This window comes from Trifolium pratense, linkage group LG1, assembly GCF_020283565.1.
Source record: "Trifolium pratense cultivar HEN17-A07 linkage group LG1, ARS_RC_1.1, whole genome shotgun sequence".
Classification (NCBI taxonomy): Eukaryota; Viridiplantae; Streptophyta; class Magnoliopsida; order Fabales; family Fabaceae; genus Trifolium; species Trifolium pratense.
In genome coordinates, this window is record NC_060059.1 from 42,391,829 (window position 1) to 42,415,250 (window position 23,422).

The window sequence follows — 23,422 nt, forward strand, 5'->3', positions numbered from 1 at the left end:
AGATATTTTTCCGTGGTCACGTGACCAAAACGGAACTCAACCAATATAAGTTACTACCTTTTGAGGCAAGTAAATTATTATTATTATTATTATTATTATGTTGTTTACCAATCATGACCACTTCACACAGATTTCTTGCATCAACCCCTACACTAAACCTGGTAGGAGCATGTCATCAGAGTAGAAAAAATCACGATTAAAAGTGTTTACATTGCTGTTGATTCTGAAATTTTCATATCTATCACAAAAATAATGAATAAAAGAATATCACATACCTTCTAATTAGGACGTATATCACTAATCAAATTTATATTACAGGTTTCTTTTCTTTGAATTGCTCTTACAACTGTAATGCCATTAAGCAAGACCAGGACAAGGCTTGATTAAATTATAGAATTTATTCGTAAAAAATGAGATACAATATTTACAGACAGCATTCAAATATTTATACTCTATGCAGATGTTAGCCCTTCAGGAAGGGATTCACTGTCGGGATCAGGACTAAGAAACCTTCGACAAGCATAAAATACCGCTGAATGGAAGCCAGATGGGTTTTCAATGAACACAAAATGCCCGGACTGCAACAAACAATTTAGTTTATTAGCTCACTTCAAATAATATTGAAATGGCTTCACTGTTTGGGAAATGGAGAAAATTATACCTGTGGAACCCGGATGATTTCACATGGAACCTTCATATGCTTGCGAGCTTCTTGGGCCCCTTCATAATTCATCCAGTCGTTGAAACCATATATGAAAGTGGTGGGCACTTTCCACTCTGAGGCACTGCAAACCAGAGAGAGAAATGGAGGTAAAAAACATTGCACACACAGAGTTCAGAGTACACATAGCATTAGTAGTACATCAAGTAAAAGAAGAATAAATGTTTGAATGAATAGAGAAATAAATTGTTGACATGCTTAGTTAAAGCCATTGGCAAATAGCATGTGGCATGGCAGTGGAAAACTACTTAGCCAGACCTTTTAAGAATTATGGATATTTTACAGAGTTTGCAAACTGTAAAGGCTTCAATTTGCCTCGTGGTATCTTTCTCGATAGTTTCCTAGGAGTTCCTTTATTATTAACTGAACTCTAGTTCAACATTTGCAAGAATACCTTCCGTTCCAATACAATAAACTTCAACATTGAACAACTAGGAATGAGTCATGCACTGACATGACTTGGCTTCACAAGCTTTGATTTTTATCTCATTTAATGATTCTCCATGAAATACAAGTTCAAGGAGTAGTCCATCACATACGTAGTGCTCCATTTATGAATAACAACCATTCAGGTGAAGATAAAATATTTTGATGTAGAAGTGTAGGAATGAATTGTTAATTCACCAATCAATAGTAGGAGGATGATCACCAAACCTGTGTAGAAGAGGCGACTTGGCAAATGCTCCGAATGAAAAAATATATTTTAAGCACAGCTCACCGCTAGCTTTGGCTGCTAACGTGTGATAAACATAATCTTCAATATAGAAAAGAAAAAAAAACAAAAATTAGAAATATGCTCTAACAACTTATAATTAAGTCACGTCAATGAGTTATCTCACCGTACCTGTTAGTAACTTCGATTCAGATTCTGTCAGCAGTTCCCCAGTTGAGTATTGGATAAACCTAGCACTTGTATACCTGGCGACTAGATCAGGACCCCAAGGACCTAAACCTCTGCCGCAAAATACATGTGAAAAAAATATTAAACAGAGATTACATAAACAACAATTTAGTGCATCAAAATACTATGAGAATGACCATGTAAATGGAGGAGCCCAAATTGCTTGACAATAAAAAGTGTGTTTGGTGCAGCCAAAGAGAATGATTGGCTAGTTATATTTCCTTCATGCAAACATGTGATACCCAAATGTGAGCAAAAGAACTTAAATAATAACAGAACATATTTTTTTTCTGATGACGCCATCATAGCTGAAGTCTTATAAAATACAAACATCTCAGCTCAAGGCAAACTAAACTGTTACTAAAGAAATTACTAGATTATACATAAAATGTTAGGACTTAGAACAAAGGGTTTTTTGTTAGGAGAAGTTGGAGTTAAGAAGTTAATTGATAAGTATGTTAGGTGGTTGATAAGAGTTATATCGGTTATTCATAGAAAGTCTGTAAACAGCCCTCTAGGGTAGAGGGGAGAGATAATTTTTTGAATAATTAAATGTAGTGACTAGAGATAGCTTTAGTGTGAAAGAAGAGTGCTGCTTTGGGATAGCCTTGAGTGCAAGGCTATCATCTTTCATTGTATACCTTTTGTATCTTCTCTTTCAATCCTAATATCTCATTCAATTGATATAGTAACAAAAAAGTATTCAGATAATTCTCCTTTTGAATCTTTAATCTAGATAGAATCATTCTCTTGTTCATTCAATTCTGCCCGGTTTTGGAAATTCTGTCCAAATACCAAAAGAAAGGCTCCCAACATAAAATGATAGAAAAAAATAGTGATACAGTAATCTTACCTGATAATTGTCTGAGGTGTGAAATTGGATTCCCATATTTGGTTCAGGATTGATCCCTTCCATGTTGATAAGAACTTTGTAATCCTCTCTGTTTCTGACGAAAATCCAGCAGATCCCACCAAAACCAAGTGTTGTACACGCTCTGGGTGCTACACATATATATTAAGAGATATATCAGAACAATAATTATTATTATTTTGAAAAAAAGAACAAAACCAAACAAGTCATTTTAATGCAATCTACCTTAAGCGCATATTTGGAAGCAATATAACCACCAAAAGAATGCCCAAGAAGTATAAATTTACTTATGTTTTTGGCTTTCCTCCATTCCTCAAAAGAATCAATGAACCAATCCTCGGTTTCTACACAATATCAATAAAAAATTTAGCATTTTGGTTTGCAACAAGATAAGAACTTTCACAATTTCATATTACTAAACTTTAGCATTCACCTTCAGTGCTTTTGCATGTAAAGTCTGGCCTGCTAGATCCACCCCAACTGCAAAAAAAGTGAAAGTAAAACACGGTCTACAATTAGACTTACACACCACCTCCTATGTCAAATAAGCCCAAAATAATCAGAAAATCACCCATTGAAATTTTAACAACTTCAACGTAACTAATCTACGCGCACACACACACATATATTACCACAATTTTAATTACTACATTATAGTCTAATGACTATGCACCGATAGTGTCATCCATTCGTATCTCACCACATAGATATTGATCGAGAAACTTTACAAAATGATATCATAAAGTGAGATATGAATGGATGACTTCATAAAATATTTTTACACTGTCATTACATAATCAATAAACTCAAATTGTTATTTATACATATGTTCATATAGTCACTTCATCACAACTAGCTAGTTGCCGACTTTTCAATCAACGATTAAGTTTTGCATTCTATCCTCTAAACTAAAGTGCTTTGATTTAATAATCAAATCAAATTTACAAAAATTTAAGCTCACTCACCCAAGTTGATCAATAGCAACAACTCTAAAACGCGAAGCAAGAGCATCAAAATTGCGATAGAAGAAACCTTGTGATGCAGCATATCCATGAACCATTACAAGCGTAGGCGAATCATCTTTACTGTCGAAAGTAACGGTGTTAATAAACCGCGGTTCATTACTAGATGAACGAAACCATCTCACTCTTGAATCTGGTGGACCAGATCCTATATTCACCTGTTCTTGAACATACGGAGTCCTGCCACACAAAATAAAATACATAATTATAATTTAATTAAAACAATCATACTCATAAGATCAAATAAATAATCATAATTAAAAATCAATTGAGAAATTAGGGTTTGTGATTGTGATTAATGAACTAATTGAATAATTGGACATTAGCATAGTTAGTTAGTTAGTTAGTTAGTTATACTTGACAAGAGAAAGAAGGCGTTTCTCGGCATTGATGATGTGGTCGGTGGAAGTAGGGATCCAACGGCGGAGAAATGGCCAGAAACCGTGAGATTCGAGGCTGTTTTTTCCAGTGTTTTCTGCCGCCATTTTTGTTAACCAACGAGATCGAATTGTGTTCATAGAATTACTACCTAACAAATTAATTAACTAAGTAAGGAAATGGTTTGTGTATGATTTTAGTGCTAGTTGGTTGTGATTGGAAATGATTATTACAGAAAATTGGAAGATTGAAGAAGAAGAAGTTAAAGTGAAATTGAGTTTTAATTAACTGCTACTCTAAACTAACAGATAAGTGAAGAAGAAAGAAGCTTACGCGGGCAATGACGCAAGTCCAACCTCCTCCTCATGTCCTAATTGGTACTTTTCAAAAACAGAATATTCCAACTCTTTGTGTAATTGATCTCTCATTAATCAAAATGTTAATCAATAACTTTGAGAAAATCAATTGTTTGTTGGTTTAGTAATGATTGACGTTGAACTTGAAAATTATAACTAAAGAAATTAACATAATTTGGGAAAAAAATAAAATTATCGAAGAGATTTATGGGAACTAAAGAAATCTTATCAGGAGCTTTCACCATGGTTTATGGTCATGCAATACATTTTTTTCAAAAAATCGTTGTACAAACTTCAGATATTTTCGTCATCTATTTTTGAGGTGTGTTATTTGAATAACCATTTATTAACAATTTATGGAACAATAAATATATATAGAAGGCAATGTGAGTATTAACATGGAAATCAAGACAAACAAAAACTTGGGTGGGATGGGTAGCTCAACTGTTAAAAAGCAGGAGGTCCCAGGTTCAAGTCCTGGCAAAGGAGAAAAAACTAACATATATATATAGCGTTTTTTTTATCATGTGCAAATTTACATATGTTAAGAAATTTAAAACTTGTATTTTATATTAAATGTATAATTTTTTAGTAAATAATTGTTGTTTTTTTACTTATTTTAGTTCTTGATAATATGTAGATGCTGCGTATTCATGTATTAACTCTAAAGAAAGCCACTAGACTTGGTTTAAGCCATTAGACTGGTCTAGTGGTGAGGAATTTGTGTAGTAGTATGCATGAGGGCCTGAGTTCGATCATGCTCCATTAAAGAAGAAAAAAATATATTGACTCTAAAGAGCTTGAAGAGTTGAGAACTACAAAGAGGGCAAGGTGATGCTATGTTGATTTTGATTTTTGACCCATGTGTAAACTTTTCTTAAGTGGTCGTGATTCTTTTTCTTTTTTTTTATTGCTTGTAAAAGTGTTAAATAATAAAGGTTATGTGATGATAATCACTTTTAACCCACATTTTGTGATATAGTTTTTTTCTTAATTAACTTCATGACTCAATATTTATATTTAATTTTCAAACCATAAAATAAGAAACTTAGTTTTGACATAAAGTTGTACATGCATACATTTATGGAAAGTAAAATTGGTTCTTATGTTATCATACATAGAGTACCTCCGTAAAAAAAATGTTATCATAGAGTACCAAAATTATCTAAATAATAAAATTACTGAAGAAGTAGGCATCCAAAAAGGGTGGCATTTACAATGCACAAATTGTTAAATTTGTGCATGGATGCACAACTTTATAAGTTTATTTTTGACCATTAGATCAAATAAGGAATATAGTTTTTCTATGGTCTATCAACACTAGATTTTTTCTCACACCCAGTCAAATCCAAGTCCAACTCCATCCTCTCTCTTTCCTCATCTCCTCGGGAACTTTATCTCCTCACCCTCACCCTCTCTTGTCTCCAGAATCTCCCATCCCATCCTAAGAAAATCAACAGAAGCAAAACAAAACAGAGGTTGTTTTTATTCATGAATCATAGTTTTTTCTACTTGAAATTGTTGGCGCAGCAGAAGCAAGAATGCTTGATTTACAAGTCACAGGCACAGGCACACAGGCGCGCAGGCTTAGGCCTAATGCTCAGTCAGGCACGCAGGCTTGACTATGAGCAAGAATGCAGATTTTCTGCAAGACTGCATATGAACAAGATGAACAGAATTTCTTAACAATGAATCACAAGAATTGATCAGAGGATAAGAGAAAGAATAGAATTTTTATTCATCCACAATAGGGGCCAAAAAGTTGATTACAATTGATACACTAAGGTGTATTTATGCTTGTTACTTAAGCTACAAGTAACTACCTTTGGCCTAACTAATTCCTAACAACTTTTGATAGTTAGACTAACCAACTAACTACCTAGGATCAAACAAAACAAACTGACTTCTAACTACTTAGCTAACTGATGAATTAGTATATTCCATCACTCCCTCTTAATTCAAAGTTGGCTAAGCACTAACAAGTCCTAACTTCTCTCTTAGAAACTCAAATCTGTCAAGTTTCACAGATTTTGTGAAACCATCTGCAAGCTGAATCTCTGTAGGACAGTACACTAATACAATGTTTCCATTCATAACTTGCTCTCTTATGAAGTGGAACCTTGTCTCAATGTGTTTGCTTCTTCCATGTGAAACTGGATTCTTTGCCAAATTGATTGCAGACTTGTTGTCAATCATAAGCTTCAAAGGCTTCTGCAGTTCACACTTTAGTTCCCTTAGCACAGAGTCAAGCCAAACCATTTGGCAAGTAGCAAAAGTGCCAGCAATATATTCAGCTTCACATGTTGATAGAGCAGTCACTGGCTGCTTCTTGGTACACCACGCAATTGCAGCACCATTGTATAGCATCACATATCCAGATGTGCTTCTTCTATCTGTTGCATCTCCTCCCCAATCTGAATCAGAATAGCTACTCAAGCTTTCACAATCATTCTTCAAACCAGTAGGAAATAGCAATCCATACCTCATTGTACCTTTTACATACCTAAAAATTCTCCTTGCTGCATTCATGTGAGATTTCTTAGGCTTATTCATGTATTTGCTGATTACACTTACAGCATAGCAGATATCTGGCCTGCTATTACACAAGTACCTCAATGATCCAATCATTTGTCTGAATAGTGTAGGATCTACTCCCTCTTCATCCTTGCATTCATCTAGTTTAGAGTTTGTGTCTGAAGGGTTTGAAATTGGCTTGCACTCAGTCATTTCAAACTTATCAAGCAGTTCACTGATGTACTTTTGTTGATGCATCACTATTCCACCTTGCACTTCAATAAACTCCATTCCAAGGAAGAATGATAGCTTTCCAAGATCAGTCATTTCAAATTCAGCCTTTAACTTGCCTTTCAATTTCTCAATTTTTGGTTTTTGACTACCAGTTATGAGAAGATCATCTACATACAAGCAAATTATGACCAAATCTTCATTGTTGAGATTCTGAACATAAACACCAAATTCCACTGTACACTTCTTAAATCCAATCTGAATAAGAAATTGATCAATCCTCTTATTCCAAGCTCTAGGTGCCTGCTTTAAACCATATAGAGCTTTGTACAGTTTGTACACCATTTCCTCTTTTCCTTTGATTTCAAAACCTGGTGGCTGAGCTACATATACTTCTTCATCCAATGGACCATTTAAGAATGCTGACTTGACATCCAAATGGTACATTCTCCATCTATTTTTACAAGCCAGTGCTACTACCAACCTCACAGTTTCAATCCTAGCAACTGGTGCAAACACTTCATTGTAGTCAATACCATGTTTCTGTAAGAAACCTCTAGCCACTAACCTTGCTTTATGCTTTGAAATTGTGCCATCAGGGTTCAGTTTCACTTTGAACACCCATTTCACATCAATTCTCTTTTTCTTGTCTGGCAAGGCAACTAGCTTCCAAGTCTGATTTTTCTCAATTGACTTAAGCTCCTCTTCCATAGCCTTCTTCCACACATTGCTTTTCAAAGCATCTTTGAAATTTACTGGTTCAGAATCAGCTAGTAATGCAAAATGAATAAGGTCACCCTCATTATTCACTGCATTGTCTTGAATTACTTCACAGTCTTTCAATCTAGCAGGTACACGTTTTGTTCTCTGAGTTCTTCCAACCATATGAATCCTGTCATCATCATCACTTGAGAGATTCATATCACTGTTGGTCTCTGCACCTTGAATTTGATCAACATCATTGACTGTTTCACCTTCATCATAGTTTTCACCTCCATCTGATTCATCACTTGAATTTGGATAAATGAATGTTGACTGTGATTCACTGCTATACACTGGCTCTTCCTCCCATTTCCACTTCTCATTTTCATTCACAATTACATCTCTACTGAAATGAACTTTCTGAGTGACAGGGTTGTATAGCTTGTAAGCACCAGTTGGATGATACCCTATAAGTATCATTATTTCACTTTTGTCTTCAAGTTTGGTTCTTCTAGCATCTGGCACATGCTTGTAACATAGTGAACCAAACACTCTGAGGTGCTTCACACTTGGTTTTCTTCCATACCAAGCCTCTTCAGGTACTGATTTCAGCTTCTTGGTAGGACACTTGTTCAAGATGTAAGCAGCAGTAGTGACTGCTTCACCCCAGAACTTGTGTGGCAGGCACTTCTGCTTAATCATGCTCCTAGCCATATTCAGCAATGTTCTATTCCTTCTTTCTGCTAGTCCATTGTGTTGTGGTGTGTAAGGAGCTGTAACCTCATGAGTTATACCCTGACTTTTGCAGTAATCTTCAAAATCTTTTGAAGTGTATTCACCTCCACCATCAGTTCTTAAAATTTTAATTGATTTCTCACTCTCCTTCTCAATTAAAACTTTAAGACTTTTGAACACTGATAAAGCTTCACTCTTCAGCTTTATGGTGAATATCCACATCATTCTAGTGAATTCATCTACAAATGTAATGAAGTATTTGCTTCCTCCCAATGACTGCACTTCAAAGGGACCACAAATGTCTGAATGAATCACTTCTAAGGCTGCATTTGCTCTCTTAGCCATCTCCTTCACAAAAGGTAATCTGCTTTGCTTGCTCTTTATGCAGATATCACATATAGCATGCTTCACACTGATCTTAGGCAAGCCATATACAAGTTCTTTAGAATTTAAATCTCTTAAACTTCTATAGTTCAAGTGTCCATACCTTTTGTGCCATATTTCTTCAACTGGTTCACTTATATTTGAAGACAAACACATCACACTATCACTTGGAATCTTGCATCTGTATGTTCTATTCTTTGCCAGAGGAGACTTCAACACTAAGTTCCTTTTTGAATCAAACAGCTTCAATGAATTGTCCTCCATAGTCACTGAGAAACCTTTCTGCACCAATTGTCCTATGCTAATGAGATTACAATTCATCTTAGGGACATAGAACACATCTTCTATGATGACTGTGTTGCCTGTTTTGCCTTTGAACACAATTTTCCCTGTACCTTCTGCTGCCAGTTCACTACTGTCAGCTAGTTTAATGCTAGTCTTCTTGCTTGCATCAAAACTAGTCAACCATTCTCTATGAGGTGTCATGTGGTTTGAGCAGCCTGAATCAAGAAACCATTCCTCATTTCTGTGAGTTTCATCACCAGTAGTAGCCATTACCAACACTGCCTTAGCATCATTGTCTTCAGCTACATTAGCTTCTTGTTGATCTTTATTATACCAGCATTCATCAGCAAAATGACCTAATTTTTCACAATTATAGCATTTTACCTTGCTTTTATCAAAATTCCTCTTCTTGTTTTGACTTTTGACATTGCCTCCTCCCTTTGAAGTTTCAGCTTTGTCATCTGACTTTGAATTTTGACTCTTGAGCCACTTTGCTTTACCCTTTCCTTTCTTTTTGAAATTCTTGTTACCATCATCTTTCTTGTTGGTTTGAGCTTGCAAGGCTTGTTGTTCTTTCTTTTCTGAACCCCTACTGAGAACTTTAATCTCATGTGCTTCCAAAGCACTTTGTAATTCTTCAATTTTCATTGTAGCTGTATCTTTCACATACTCTATAGCTATTACCACATTATCAAAGTTTGGAGTTAAGGATCTAAGCACTTTCTCTACTATCATTTCATCAGTGACATTCTCTCCACAATTTTGCATTTGATGAACAAGTGCAAGAAGTTTTGAGAAGAAGTCACTTACTTTTTGATCCTCTTCCATCACCATAGACTCATATTGCCTCCTAAAGGCCTGCAATTTCACTTTCTTGACCTTGGTTCCACCATCATGGTAACCCTCGAGTATATCCCAAGCTTCTTTGGACTTAGTTGCTTTTGAAATCTTTTCAAAATGCTGTGCATCACAATTCTGCTGGATATAGAATAAAGCCTTGCAGTCTTTTTTCTTGTTTTCTTTGTATGTGTTTCTCTGATCATTGGTTGGGTTTGCTCCCAACTCATCGTATCCATTCACCACTACCTCAAGACACTCTTGTGCTCCAAATAAGGACTTCATCACTGCACTCCATCTATCCCAATTCTTTCCATCAAGAATCAGAATGTTTGTACCAAAACCTTGGGTGTTCATCTTGAATTTTCAAGAAATCAATCTACACAGCTTCACTTTGTGTTTCTCCACTTGATTCCTTCACAATTCACTCTTGTCCTGTGATTGAACCAGGCTCTTGATGCCAATTGTTGGCGCAGCAGAAGCAAGAATGCTTGATTTACAAGTCACAGGCACAGGCACACAGGCGCGCAGGCTTAGGCCTAATGCTCAGTCAGGCACGCAGGCTTGACTATGAGCAAGAATGCAGATTTTCTGCAAGACTGCATATGAACAAGATGAACAGAATTTCTTAACAATGAATCACAAGAATTGATCAGAGGATAAGAGAAAGAATAGAATTTTTATTCATCCACAATAGGGGCCAAAAAGTTGATTACAATTGATACACTAAGGTGTATTTATGCTTGTTACTTAAGCTACAAGTAACTACCTTTGGCCTAACTAATTCCTAACAACTTTTGATAGTTAGACTAACCAACTAACTACCTAGGATCAAACAAAACAAACTGACTTCTAACTACTTAGCTAACTGATGAATTAGTATATTCCATCAGAAATTATCACAAAAAAAGTATTGCAATTTAGAGTTTTTGTAGCTACTTAATGAATAATCTGGACATTACTTTTAATCAATTAATTTTATTTATTAAAAACATAAAATAACTCAACTAATTTAAACTGCAAACATTCTGTAACAAAAAAAAAAACTGCAAACATTCATCATCTTTCTTCTTCATCTTTAATCCATCGAAAAGAACACAAAAGTCACTGCTTAAAATTTTGACCAAAATAAGGCACAAATCAAAGATTTCAATCTCAAAACATTTAACAACTGTTCATGCCAATTAAATTCATATTCCTTTGGTTCTTTCGAACAGCAAAAAATTTCAATCTCAAAACTTTCTTTCTTCTTCAACTTTTTTTTTTTGTTAATGTTTGAGATTGAAGAAAAAAAAAGTGAAAATCTAGTGGTGGAGGAGGAGGTAATGCCGATAGTGTCGAGGTTAGGAGGGTGGGAGACTGGGTGATGGTGGTGGAGGGTCGGATTGGGTGGTGGTGATGGTGGATGAGTTTGTGATTTCAATGGTGCAGAGGAAAGTTTGTTGTTGGTGGGTGGTGGGGGGGAGATGAGGAGCAAAGGATGTAGAGAGAGAGAAAGTGTGAGAGATCTGATATCGAGAGATCATGATAAAAGCGTGTTCTTCTTTTAATCTAATGGTCAAAATAAAACTTGTGTATGGTGCACAAATTTAACATTTGTGCACCCTAAATGCCACCTCCAAAAAGTAATGTTAACTCCATAAAAATATGATGTTAACATGGACGATAGTGAATATTGGCAAAATATTGCTAGTCCCGGGTAGCTATTTCCAGTTTTTGTTTTTCAAAAGAATAATGCAAATATGCAATCAACATATAGTTTATGAATTAATCATATATAGTATAATAAACAACACCTAGATGCTAAATAACACCATTGCATGTACTAATGGAACAGGATTTCCTGCATTAATTTTTTCACGCAGTTTCACGATGTGTTAAATCAGGACCGTCCGATCTAATCTGAATGGTTCAGATTGATTTGGACTGATTTTGTATAGATGCAATATGAACCGACCGATCTGAAATGGACGGATGAGATCTAAAACAGCGTGTAACCTTGTGATTTTAAACTGCAGGGCATCTTGATCCTACTAATAGTATATATCTAGCTAGCTAGTTAGGTTGACAAGGGAGCTGCTTGGCACAAAATTTAGTATAGTAAACACCAATTTGAAATTGGCAAAGTGTGTTACCTTGGAGTTGATCACCATTCTTCCAAAGACTACGCATAAAAAACACAAGCACAATTGAAGGAGGATAGAGGTGAGGTGACACTGCACAACATAAGCAAGGAAAGGAGATTAGAATTTGATGCTTATTTGGAATCAAACTCAATTGAATGCACAATAAAGCTGTAGTAATTCTCAGCTGAGGTGGGAGGAGTGGAATTCAAAGCACTGCCGTTAAGAAATTGACCTACCTGAGACAAGACAAGTAGTAGCAACGGTTTGAGGTAGAGACCTAATTCGGAGTCGTTGGCCTTTCGAAGGCCAGTGTCATTTGTGGTTAAAATATTAAATGTATTCTAGATTTAAATCATAATTTTGTTGCTAAGTTTGTTCGACAGCAAGTGGATGTGGTTGTTCATTGTCTACCTAAGACTGTCATTTTTAGTGCCAGTTGTCAAAAAATCGTGGAAAGGGTGAGGGTATAAGTTTAATCAACTTTCCAAAAATAGACAAATTAACAAAAATCAGATTAGGGATTGATTTGGTTACAGCACCAAGCACGAGATTATTAGTCGAACCAATGAGTCAATAATTGAACTAGAAATCTTTATGTTCATGACTGTGTGCTACGTTCACCAGATCGGCCACTTTCTCCATTGCTATGCTAAACCAAGATTCTCTATTAGATGATGCGGTCTTCATTGTTTGTAGAGAAATAGGGGCAAAAGTGGAAAAGTAAAAGGAAAGACATTTCTCTTTGGTTTCTTCGCTATTTTGAGAAGAAGAAAAAATGTGTAGGTCCCACACTAATTTGGTCTCTCTTTTCTGTTTCTTTGTTCCAAACCGAATGAACTCATTATTTCTCCTCTTATTCTCCCGTCCCTCTTTCTCTCTTCTACATTTCTCTCAAAACAAGCATACCCTACATACAGTTAATTTGGTTTGTTTTGAAAAAATTCTAAAAAAATCCATAACTTACGCTTTCTACCTAATAAAAAAACAAAATAAATATAAATTAAGATTTGACTTTCAAATTCGAAAAGGTAAGAAATGAATTAATTAAGAATTCGAGAGAAAGAAGCGAGATTACAACAAAAAAAAATGGCGATTCTCTTATTCAATTCAAAAGAAGATGACGTACATATTCTTATATAGGGACAATAAATGCATAACTCATAACTAAATGCAACTAACTCGTATAACCGTTTACCAAAAAAATAAGTAACTCGTATAACCAACTAACTAACTCTGATTGTAAGTTAGTTATCAGTTTAAGTGGCGCGAAAGAAGATTGCTTACTTTTTTGGCGCGAAAGACATAATAACTCTACTCTAATTTTGAATATTTATGAGAGAAAAATATGGAACAGAAATAATAGGAGATTGGATAAAGCGCGATAAACGTAAAAATATAATGTTGTATTTCCTATCTTAAAAGTAAACAATCTAGATATCACTGTCATTATCCAAATATCTATTAAATTATAGATCTCATTATTATTGCTAGGAAATAGATTACGTATAGTCTCTCTTTTTTTTTTTTCAGTCATGCAATCACGATATTTTTAACCATTTAATCAAGATTGAACAATTAAAACACATGCATATTTTATATTTGTTTAATAGTATTAAATTTACTGTTCTTAAATTTAAATCGTCCGATTTTAATCAAACGAGTGCCGTAAAATCTACATCCACGAACAATATATTTAAGATCTTACATGAATTCAGTCAAGATATACGCAAACTTAAATATAACCAAGGTAATAAAAACACACATAAAATCGCATAAATCAAACTCCAAGGGTACTTTTGTCATTGCATAGTGTAATTACTACATTATAAAAGCAGCACCGCATTATTCCATCGCTGAACTCAGACCCAAAATCTTCGGTATTTGTCTGTGCTAGGGTTTCATTTTCTACTCCTTTTCAATTCGTTTTCTTCCTTCAAATTCTTACGCAAAAAACACTCAAAAACAACACTAACTAATTACCAGAAAATTATAAACTAATTTTGAACTTCGAATTTGAGATTTAGAACAAATTAACTTGAAAAAATGATGATGGATTTGGAAGATGAAAATGAATACGATCAACAAATGGATGAAGAAGATGATGATGAAGAAATTACTCAAGAAGATGCTTGGGCAGTTATTTCAGCTTATTTTGAAGATAAAGGTTTAGTTCGTCAGCAATTGGATTCATTCGATGAGTTCATTCAGAACACTATGCAAGAAATTGTTGATGAATCCGCTGATATTGAAATTCGACCTGAATCTCAGCATAATCCTGGTCACCAATCTGATTTTGCTGAGGTAATAAGCTTGATTTTGTTGCTGTTGTTGTTGAAAAGCACTTACTGGAATAATCACTTTTAGAAGATTTCATTTGTTTGTTAGTTTTTACTGATTTTCAATAAAATGGGATTCTGAAAGAAAGAAAAAAATGTGATTTTTGTTGCTGTTGTTGTTGAAAAGCACTTACTGAAATAATCACTTTGAAGATTTCATTTTTTTGTTAGTTGTTACAGATTTCAATAAAAATGGATTCTGAAAGAAAAAAAAATGTAGAAATTGCTTCAATTGAGAAGCTGGTTTTAGTAGATTGTTCAGAAAATCAATTTTGAGAAATGGGTTTGTAATTGTATGTTAATTTGGTTTTGGTTTTGTTTGCAGACGATTTACAAGATAAGTTTTGGTCAGATTTACTTGAGTAAGCCGATGATGACGGAATCGGATGGAGAAACTGCTACTTTGTTTCCTAAGGCAGCTAGGTTAAGGAATTTAACTTACTCAGCTCCGTTGTATGTTGATGTTTCTAAGAGGGTTATTAAGAAAGGACATGATGGTGAAGAGGTTACCGAGACTCAAGATTTTACTAAAGTTTTCATCGGCAAGGTGCCCGTTCTTCCTCTCAATTTTAGTTTACTAGATGATTAAGTGCATGCTTGGTACCAGGGTCGGTTGCCAGAATCACAGTGAGTCATTGCAATTTTGGTGAACTTGTTGTTTGCCAGAATCAAAGTGAGTCATTGCGATTTTGGTGAACTCATTGTGATACCAAACATGAGTGTTTGGAAGAGTTTATAACCAATTATTATACTAGTATTAGTATTTGGATATGTTTATTAGAGTAATTGACATGTCCTATAAGAAGTCATTCTCGGTTTGTTCCATTTCCAATGATAAGCTTAAACTTGTACTTAGGAGTTGGGCCCTTTTTCATTACAAGTTTATTTCGGTGATAAGCTCCGACTAGGCCTTTTTGTTGGTTGTGGCATTTTTTTCTTATTTACATCATCGAGATTGTCAATGAATAGATTTGCTGGAACCTTATTTTAATGATTATAGATTGATATTACATAGCCAATTATAATTATATTGTACTTTACCGTCTTTTCATGCTATAAATAAGATTTTAAGTTATTTATGATGTGATTTAATGGTGAAATATAATTGGATTGGGCTTCGAAGTGACTTACCTAATTTTTTGTTGTTAGGTTCCTATAATGCTGCGGTCTAGTTATTGCACATTATTTCAGAATTCAGAGAAGGATTTGACTGAGCTTGGAGAGTGCCCGTATGATCAAGGAGGATATTTCATAATTAATGGCAGTGAGAAGGTTCTCATTGCTCAGGAGAAGATGAGCACCAATCATGTCTATGTCTTCAAGAAGAGGCAGCCTAACAAGTATGCTTATGTGGGTGAAGTTCGGTCGATGGCGGAGTCCCAAAACCGACCACCTAGCACTATGTTTGTGCGCATGCTCTCTCGGGCTAGTGCTAAAGGGGTAAATGAAAATCGTTGTATATTTATGTTGGTTTTGTGTAGTTTGTGCTGTGTGGCAAGTCAAAATGCATATGTTTTGATGTCTTGTGCAATGTCTAAGTTTATATGCATTTTTGTTCCTACCAGGGTTCTTCGGGACAGTATATACGAGCTACACTCCCATACATTCGAACCGAAATTCCTATCATTATTGTGTTTCGGGCATTGGGATTTGTTGCTGACAAGGATATTCTTGAGCATATATGCTATGACTTTGCGGATACTCAAATGATGGAGTTGCTTCGTCCTTCCCTGGAAGAAGCATTTGTGATACAAAATCAACAGGTGGGTTTTGCTATTGTTATAGTATTATTTTCTTACAGTTAAATGGTGATTGATTGCTTGTCTAGATTTTATTAGGTTCAAGTGAGATCATCATACAATCCAGATTTATTTCAGATTGTTCAGGGGCTGGAGTAGTCAGTTTTTCCCATACTACATATTTTTTAAAATCGAATTTAGGCCTAGTTTGGATTAGTTTCTAGGTTACGATAGTATTTCAGGTTACGATAGTATTTCAATATGAAAAAAATTGAGGTACAGAAGTCAATATATACTTACTATAGAAGCTATTTGGTAGCATGTTAATGGTTATGGTTATTGCAACATTATTGGAACCTTTTTTTTCCCTATAAGCACTCATGCAAAAGTTTATCTAAACTAGCTCTTAATTAAGTCTTCTGTCATCGAGTTGTAATTTAAATTCTTCACATTTCCTTTTTTACATTGCAATATAAATTTCTTTATCTTACTGCATTTCTCTTCCATATTTTGTCATATGATTTTGCAGTTTCATTTTCATCTCCCTATAAGTTCAGATGATTCAAAACTGTTCATTAGGGAAATATTGCATCGTTTAGCACACAATTTTCTCGATACTTCATGAATTTTGTATAGGGTGATTTTATTTTGCTTATACATTAATTTCACTCTCCAGGTGGCACTTGACTATATTGGAAAAAGAGGAGCAACTGTTGGTGTGACCAAGGAAAAGAGAATTAAGTGAGTTGAGTTGTATTTCTGTAAGAATAAGAATGATTTATTTGCACCCATTATGAAGCAACTGTTACAATTGTATCATAATCTGCAGGTATGCAAAGGACATCCTTCAAAAGGAGATGCTTCCACATGTTGGTGTTGGAGAGTATTGCGAGACAAAAAAAGCGTACTATTTTGGGTAAGTGTGTTACATGTCTTATCTTGTTACTTTATTTTTTTAGTATTTATTATGCTTATCATTGCTCCACAGATATATCATTCACCGGCTACTTCTGTGTGCACTTGGGCGGAGGGCTGAAGATGATAGGGATCATTACGGAAACAAGAGGCTGGACCTGGCGGGTCCTTTACTTGGTGGTCTCTTTAGAATGGTTTGTTTCTCAAGTATTTGATATTATTTTACTTAATCAGTCTTGTTATTTGGTATTTTTAATTTTTAAATTTCTGACTCCTACAATTTGTGATTCAGCTATTCAGAAAGTTAACTAGAGATGTCAGGGGTTATGTACAGAAGGTCTGTTCTACTTTTAAGCACATTTGTTGTAATATTTATTTATTTTTCATTGCCTTTACCCTTATACCTCATGAATGGTGCAGTGTGTTGATAATGGGAAGGATGTTAACCTGCAATTTGCTATCAAAGCAAAAACCATCACAAGTGGACTTAAATACTCACTTGCTACTGGTAATTGGGGGCAAGCAAATGCTGCGGGTACTAGAGCTGGAGTGTCGCAGGTATGAATATGAATTACTTTTACACTTAAACAATCGTGCTCCTTGTCTTCTAAAGAGGACATGAAACACTAACAACTTAACTTTTTGTCTTTCTGCTTCAGGTGCTGAATCGTTTAACTTACGCGTCCACATTATCACACTTGCGAAGATTGAATTCTCCCATAGGACGTGAAGGTAATTGCTTGGCTTATACTAGTCGAACCTGACCCAGCCTTCGATCTTTTCTCTCCCCCTCACATATTGTTTGCATAAATTAATAAATTGATACAATCAATGGAATATGGTAACATGTTCTCAATTATTTCTTTAGGAATTTAGATTCACAGGTCGGGCACTGTGGTTTTTTATGAATAAATTATGTTTGTCGAAGTTGTAATTTTATTGTTTCTCTTTTATTTCAGGGAAGTTGGCTAAACCAAGGCAGCTTCATAATTCACAATGGGGAATGATGTGTCCGGCAGAAACACCAGAAGGACAAGTCAGTATTTTTCTTTGCAAGCTTCCTATATTACTAGTTCTAAGAGGAACTCATCTTTCTCTGTGGTATTTATGGGTGTGATTGGAATATTATGTAGGCCTGTGGACTGGTGAAAAATCTGGCCTTGATGGTTTACATAACAGTTGGTTCAGCAGCATATCCTATTCTGGAGTTTTTAGAAGAATGGGGCACAGAAAATTTTGAGGTGCTTGTTATTTCCTGCATAAAATTAATAATCTTGTTGCTTTCTCTGTATGGTTTGTGTAAATTTGCTTATTTTGCTCCATGTAGGAAATTTCTCCTGCGGTGATTCCCCAAGCTACAAAAATTTTCGTAAATGGTTGCTGGATGGGTATTCATCGTGATCCGGATATGTTGGTTAGAACATTGAGAAAGCTGAGACGTCGGGTAACTATTCATTTTACTTTTCTGATTTTGTTTTCATTCTTTTGACAGCCTAAAAAGCCGTCGGGTAAAAACTGTCGGAATATAGCAATTCCCCCAAAATAATGAAAATATCACAATGTACATATAATGTACATTGGAAAATGCAGTGATTTTAGTGAACTGCATTAAATGATGTAATTTTTTAGTAAGTAGTCTATATTTCTTGATTCATGATTTCTGTTTCGTGACCTCTTAACGAGGTCCTTTAGCAAGGCCTTACTAAGATAATATTTGGCGTGAGATATTTGGAAAGAATTCGTGCATGGATGAACTGTTATTAAAGGATAAATGGTAAAATGAGATCTTTTGACCAAAAAGGCATAACTATCATCCGTTTCTTTTGTTCTGTTTCAAAAAATCAAATGCCAACAAGCTCAGATGTGATTGCTTACTGCTTTCATGTCATGATATGTTTTAACTGTAGTTCAGTCAGCTGATGGCTTTCATATCGTGCAGGTTGATGTTAATACTGAAGTTGGGGTTGTTAGAGATATCCGTCTTAAAGAACTCCGCATATATACAGATTATGGTCGCTGCAGTCGTCCTTTATTCATTGTGGATAAACAAAGGCTTCTCATAAAGAAAAAGGACATTCATTCCTTGCAACAAAGGGTAAGTAGCGAGTAGTTTGTAGTACATCTGAGGAGTCATTGTATTTGTTGTTTCGGAAATTGCTTAACTTGTTTTTCCATTTCTTCAGGAGTCCCCTGAAGATGGTGGATGGCATGATCTTGTTTCCAAGGGCTTTATAGAATATATCGACACAGAAGAGGAAGAGACTACTATGATTTCCATGACCATTAATGTCAGTACTTTAATTCTAGATTTGCTTAAGTGTATACCCTTTATTAGTACATTAATGCAAATCATGGATATGTAAATCAATTATGAATATAATTATTAATATACTTGAAATTGAAATATATCTCATATATAACAGGATCTTGTTCAAGCAAGGCTCAATCCAGAAGAAGCATATTCTGATACTTACACTCACTGTGAAATCCATCCATCACTGATTTTGGGTGTATGTGCTTCCATCATACCATTTCCTGACCACAACCAGGTAAATATGGTATTTTGTTGTGTACTCATTTTGATTAATATACGCAACTAATTTCTTACCTTTGGTGGTGCGATCAGTCCCCTCGTAACACATATCAGTCTGCAATGGGAAAACAAGCAATGGGAATATATGTTACCAACTACCAGTTTCGAATGGTATTGTTTACTTGTTTATATGATTGAAAGTGTTTAGTGTGCTATACTTGATGCTGGATTCCACTTGATACTTTTGTGTTATTGCTTAGGATACCTTGGCTTATGTATTATACTACCCTCAAAAGCCATTGGTCACTACAAGAGCTATGGAGCATCTTCATTTCCGTCAACTACCTGCTGGAATTGTAAATTTTGACCTCCTTTATTTAAATCATTTTGTCATTATGTTGATAATTAAGTGTTCTGATATATTTACCCTCTTGTGCCTTAGAATGCCATTGTGGCCATTTCATGTTATTCTGGTTATAATCAAGAAGATTCTGTCATCATGAACCAATCATCAATAGATCGTGGCTTCTTCCGGTCTCTGTTTTTCCGTTCATATAGGTGAGTTTGCTTCCCCAATGATAAAAATTTCATTCCTTTTATTGTCGTGTTTGTGATTTTTGTATGATGTGTTGTTGCATTGTTTAACTTTTACAGAGATGAAGAGAAGAAAATGGGAACCCTTGTCAAAGAAGATTTTGGTCGGCCGGATAGAGCTAACACCATGGTGAAAATTTTGTCTCTTCTTTATATTTGTTGATTTGCTATTTGGTAGTTTATAACCTAGTTTTGTTTTGCAGGGTATGAGGCATGGTTCTTACGATAAGTTGGATGATGATGGTCTTGCTCCACCTGTAAGCATAAATTTTGAAACATCCTGAACATGTCCAACAGTTAAAATATGTACTAAATGTAGCAATTTATTTCTGTGAAACAGGGCACCAGAGTGTCTGGTGAGGATGTTATTATTGGAAAGACCACTCCTTTATCTCAGGAGGAAGCTCAAGGACAAGCTGCTCGTTACTCAAAACGTGATCACAGCATAAGCTTACGCCATAGTGAAACTGGAATTGTTGATCAAGTAAGTTTTATCTATCATATATATTTACTTTGATGCGTTACAATTTGAGTTTGAGTCTATACATGAAATCATAATGAAAGGGGAGGTTTGTAGGTACAAAATAAGAGTTACATTCTGAAAGTAAAATGACTACATCTAAAATGCAGAGCATATTAATCTACCAAAATCCTGAATTCCTGGCTTTACTTTTTTTGCTTCCGGACTTATTTGTTTCCTGTTTTGTAGGTTCTGTTGACAACAAATGCTGATGGATTGAGATTCGTGAAAGTAAGGGTGAGATCTGTTCGAATACCACAGATTGGTGACAAATTCAGTAGTAGACATGGTCAGAAGGGGACAGTTGGTATGACATATACACAAGAAGACATGCCCTGGACTGTGGAAGGCATCACTCCAGATATTATTGTCAATCCACATGCTATACCTTCCCGAATGACAATTGGTCAGCTTATTGAGTGTATCATGGGGAAGGTAGCAGCCCACATGGGAAAAGAAGGAGATGCAACTCCCTTTACAGATGTTACTGTAAGTAGCATTCTTTCATCCAATTTTTTGTTTCATCCAATACTTGTTAGAAATTGAAAAACTGCTTGCATAAGTAAGCTACTTTCAGCTGCCCCTATTGCATCTTGTTAGTAGTTATTACCTTTCCACTTAAATAGAGAGCTTAACTATGCTCTTAAATGTAATTTATGGAAAGATGGTAGAAAAAAATATCATGGTAGAATTCTTTCTTTCTGGATCAAGTTCAAGACTTCTTAACTCGTTTTTAATATTCTGATAATTGTTTACTACTGTAATCCAGGTGGACAATATCAGCAAAGCGCTACACAAATGTGGGTACCAAATGCGTGGTTTTGAGACAATGTACAATGGTCATACAGGGAGACGTCTCAGTGCCATGATTTTCCTTGGCCCTACCTATTACCAAAGGTTGAAGCATATGGTTGATGACAAGATCCATTCTCGTGGACGAGGTCCTGTGCAGATTCTTACAAGGCAACCTGCTGAGGGGCGGTCACGTGATGGAGGTCTTCGATTTGGAGAGATGGAACGTGATTGCATGATTGCCCATGGAGCCGCTCACTTCCTTAAGGAAAGGTTGTTTGATCAAAGTGATGCATATAGGGTCCATGTGTGTGAACGCTGTGGGTTAATTGCTATAGCAAATCTAAAAAAGAACTCTTTTGAGTGTAGGGGCTGCAAAAACAAAACTGACATTGTTCAGGTGAAAGATCTTTATCTTCTCTTGCACTATAGTCCATATTAAAGTCCAAGGCGTTTTCTCCTAGTGCTGAATTCTTAGTTTCTGTTTTTGGCTTTTGATTGTCTATGCAGGTTTTCATTCCTTATGCTTGTAAACTGCTCTTCCAAGAGCTAATGGCTATGGCCATAGCTCCAAGAATGCTCACGAAAGAGGTCAAAGCTATAAAGAAGAAAGGTGCCTGATGAGTAAGCTTGAGACAAACCACTGATCTTAATCTCGCGAAGGTGAATCGCCGGTGGCATCTGAAGATGTATGAATTTGATTTTTTGTTTTCTCAAGACTGATAAATGACACCAAGATCATTTTAAATGTTGGGAAATGAAAAGTCATTTAGGCAAGTAGGTTCAATGACATTCCTTTCATATGTCAAGGATTTTTCCTTACCAATTCTATTTCAAGAAATACACCAGAAACAAACCTGTAACAAATAGCTCCATCAATACCTTGTAGCATTTGGCAATGTAATTAAAAGAGAATGGATCTATTAAAAAATTTAGCAGGGCTGTCAACATCTTAAGTATGGGTACATGGAAAACAGTGAAAACGGTGAAGTTCCCGTATCCGGTACTTGGTTCAGTACTCCATTTTTCCTTATTATTTTGGTGCAGGTGAAATATGTGACTTTCTCATACATTAATATAATAATTTAACATTATTTCAGTATTTTGTTGTAACCAAATACCATTTGATTTTGTTAAACTTTTATTGTGATTTTGTGTTGTGAATTGAACAACTTAGTTTTGTCCTAGTTCAAAAAAACATAGTTTTATCTTCTTATATATATTAAGAAACTCATTTTTTATTGACGCGCATGTACCTTGTATTTTTTTAAACTGCCATGTCTCAGACATGTATTTGGTTTTGTGCCCGTGCCTGTTGTATCCTCCAATAGTTATATACAAGTGCTCCCAATAAAATTGGGATGGAAATTAAGCGGACAAATATTCACAATAGCCCTGTTTGTTTAGATTTTTTTAGGAAAAAATACTATTTTCTTTAAAAAAAATCTTTTTTTTTTTATTTTGCTTGTGTTTGTTTCGAATTTTTTTAAATTTTTTTAAAATTCATTTTAGTAAAAAAAATCAATTTTTCCTTCAAATGAAACGCTATTTTCAATAGCTTTTTCTAAAATCTATTTCTTTTTTTCAAATCACAAATCATGTGCAAAATGAAGTCAATAAAAAAATATAGATTTTTATGATCATAAACAAACGGAAAGTAGCTTTAGATTTTCTTCAAAATCTCTAATTTTTTTTTTTCTTAAAGCATAAACAAACACACCCATATGGTATATAGCCTAAAATCATTTTGGTAGTAAGTTGACCATTTCCAATTAAAAAATATTCTACCGGCAGGAAAATTCTTCAATACGCTATGTATGGATGATGAAATTTCAATGATACAAAGCCAATGGTTCTGTTTTCTCAGAGGGATGGTCGGAACTTCGTCTCAACTCAAATCCTACAAAGCTGTGTGTTATTCTATTTTCAC

General features: G+C 35.0%; 2 protein-coding genes across 2 annotated transcripts; one reads left to right on the forward strand and one right to left on the reverse strand.

Moving 5' to 3' along the window:
• Positions 1-253: 253 nt before the first annotated feature.
• LOC123886953 (probable 1-acylglycerol-3-phosphate O-acyltransferase) lies at positions 254-4,232 on the reverse strand. Its single transcript, XM_045936219.1, has 9 exons — positions 3,873-4,232; positions 3,459-3,695; positions 2,927-2,973; positions 2,719-2,837; positions 2,476-2,624; positions 1,566-1,675; positions 1,376-1,475; positions 662-785; positions 254-578 (listed from the first exon to the last, which is right to left on the reverse strand). The coding sequence occupies exons 1-9, from the start codon at positions 4,031-4,033 to the stop codon at positions 453-455; spliced, it is 1,173 nt and encodes a 390-aa protein (XP_045792175.1). The 5' UTR covers positions 4,034-4,232; the 3' UTR covers positions 254-452.
• A 9,675-nt stretch (positions 4,233-13,907) lies between these two features.
• LOC123886934 (DNA-directed RNA polymerase II subunit RPB2) lies at positions 13,908-22,610 on the forward strand. The gene is made up of 25 exons (XM_045936203.1): positions 13,908-14,364; positions 14,725-14,946; positions 15,549-15,839; positions 15,965-16,162; positions 16,815-16,879; positions 16,968-17,054; positions 17,127-17,247; positions 17,346-17,390; positions 17,474-17,611; positions 17,713-17,785; positions 18,013-18,089; positions 18,187-18,294; positions 18,381-18,497; positions 18,993-19,148; positions 19,237-19,341; positions 19,477-19,602; positions 19,680-19,757; positions 19,847-19,942; positions 20,029-20,144; positions 20,241-20,310; positions 20,384-20,437; positions 20,521-20,664; positions 20,890-21,189; positions 21,470-21,892; positions 22,003-22,610. The coding sequence occupies exons 1-25, from the start codon at positions 14,107-14,109 to the stop codon at positions 22,111-22,113; spliced, it is 3,579 nt and encodes a 1,192-aa protein (XP_045792159.1). The 5' UTR covers positions 13,908-14,106; the 3' UTR covers positions 22,114-22,610.
• The last annotated feature ends 812 nt before the right edge of the window (positions 22,611-23,422 follow it).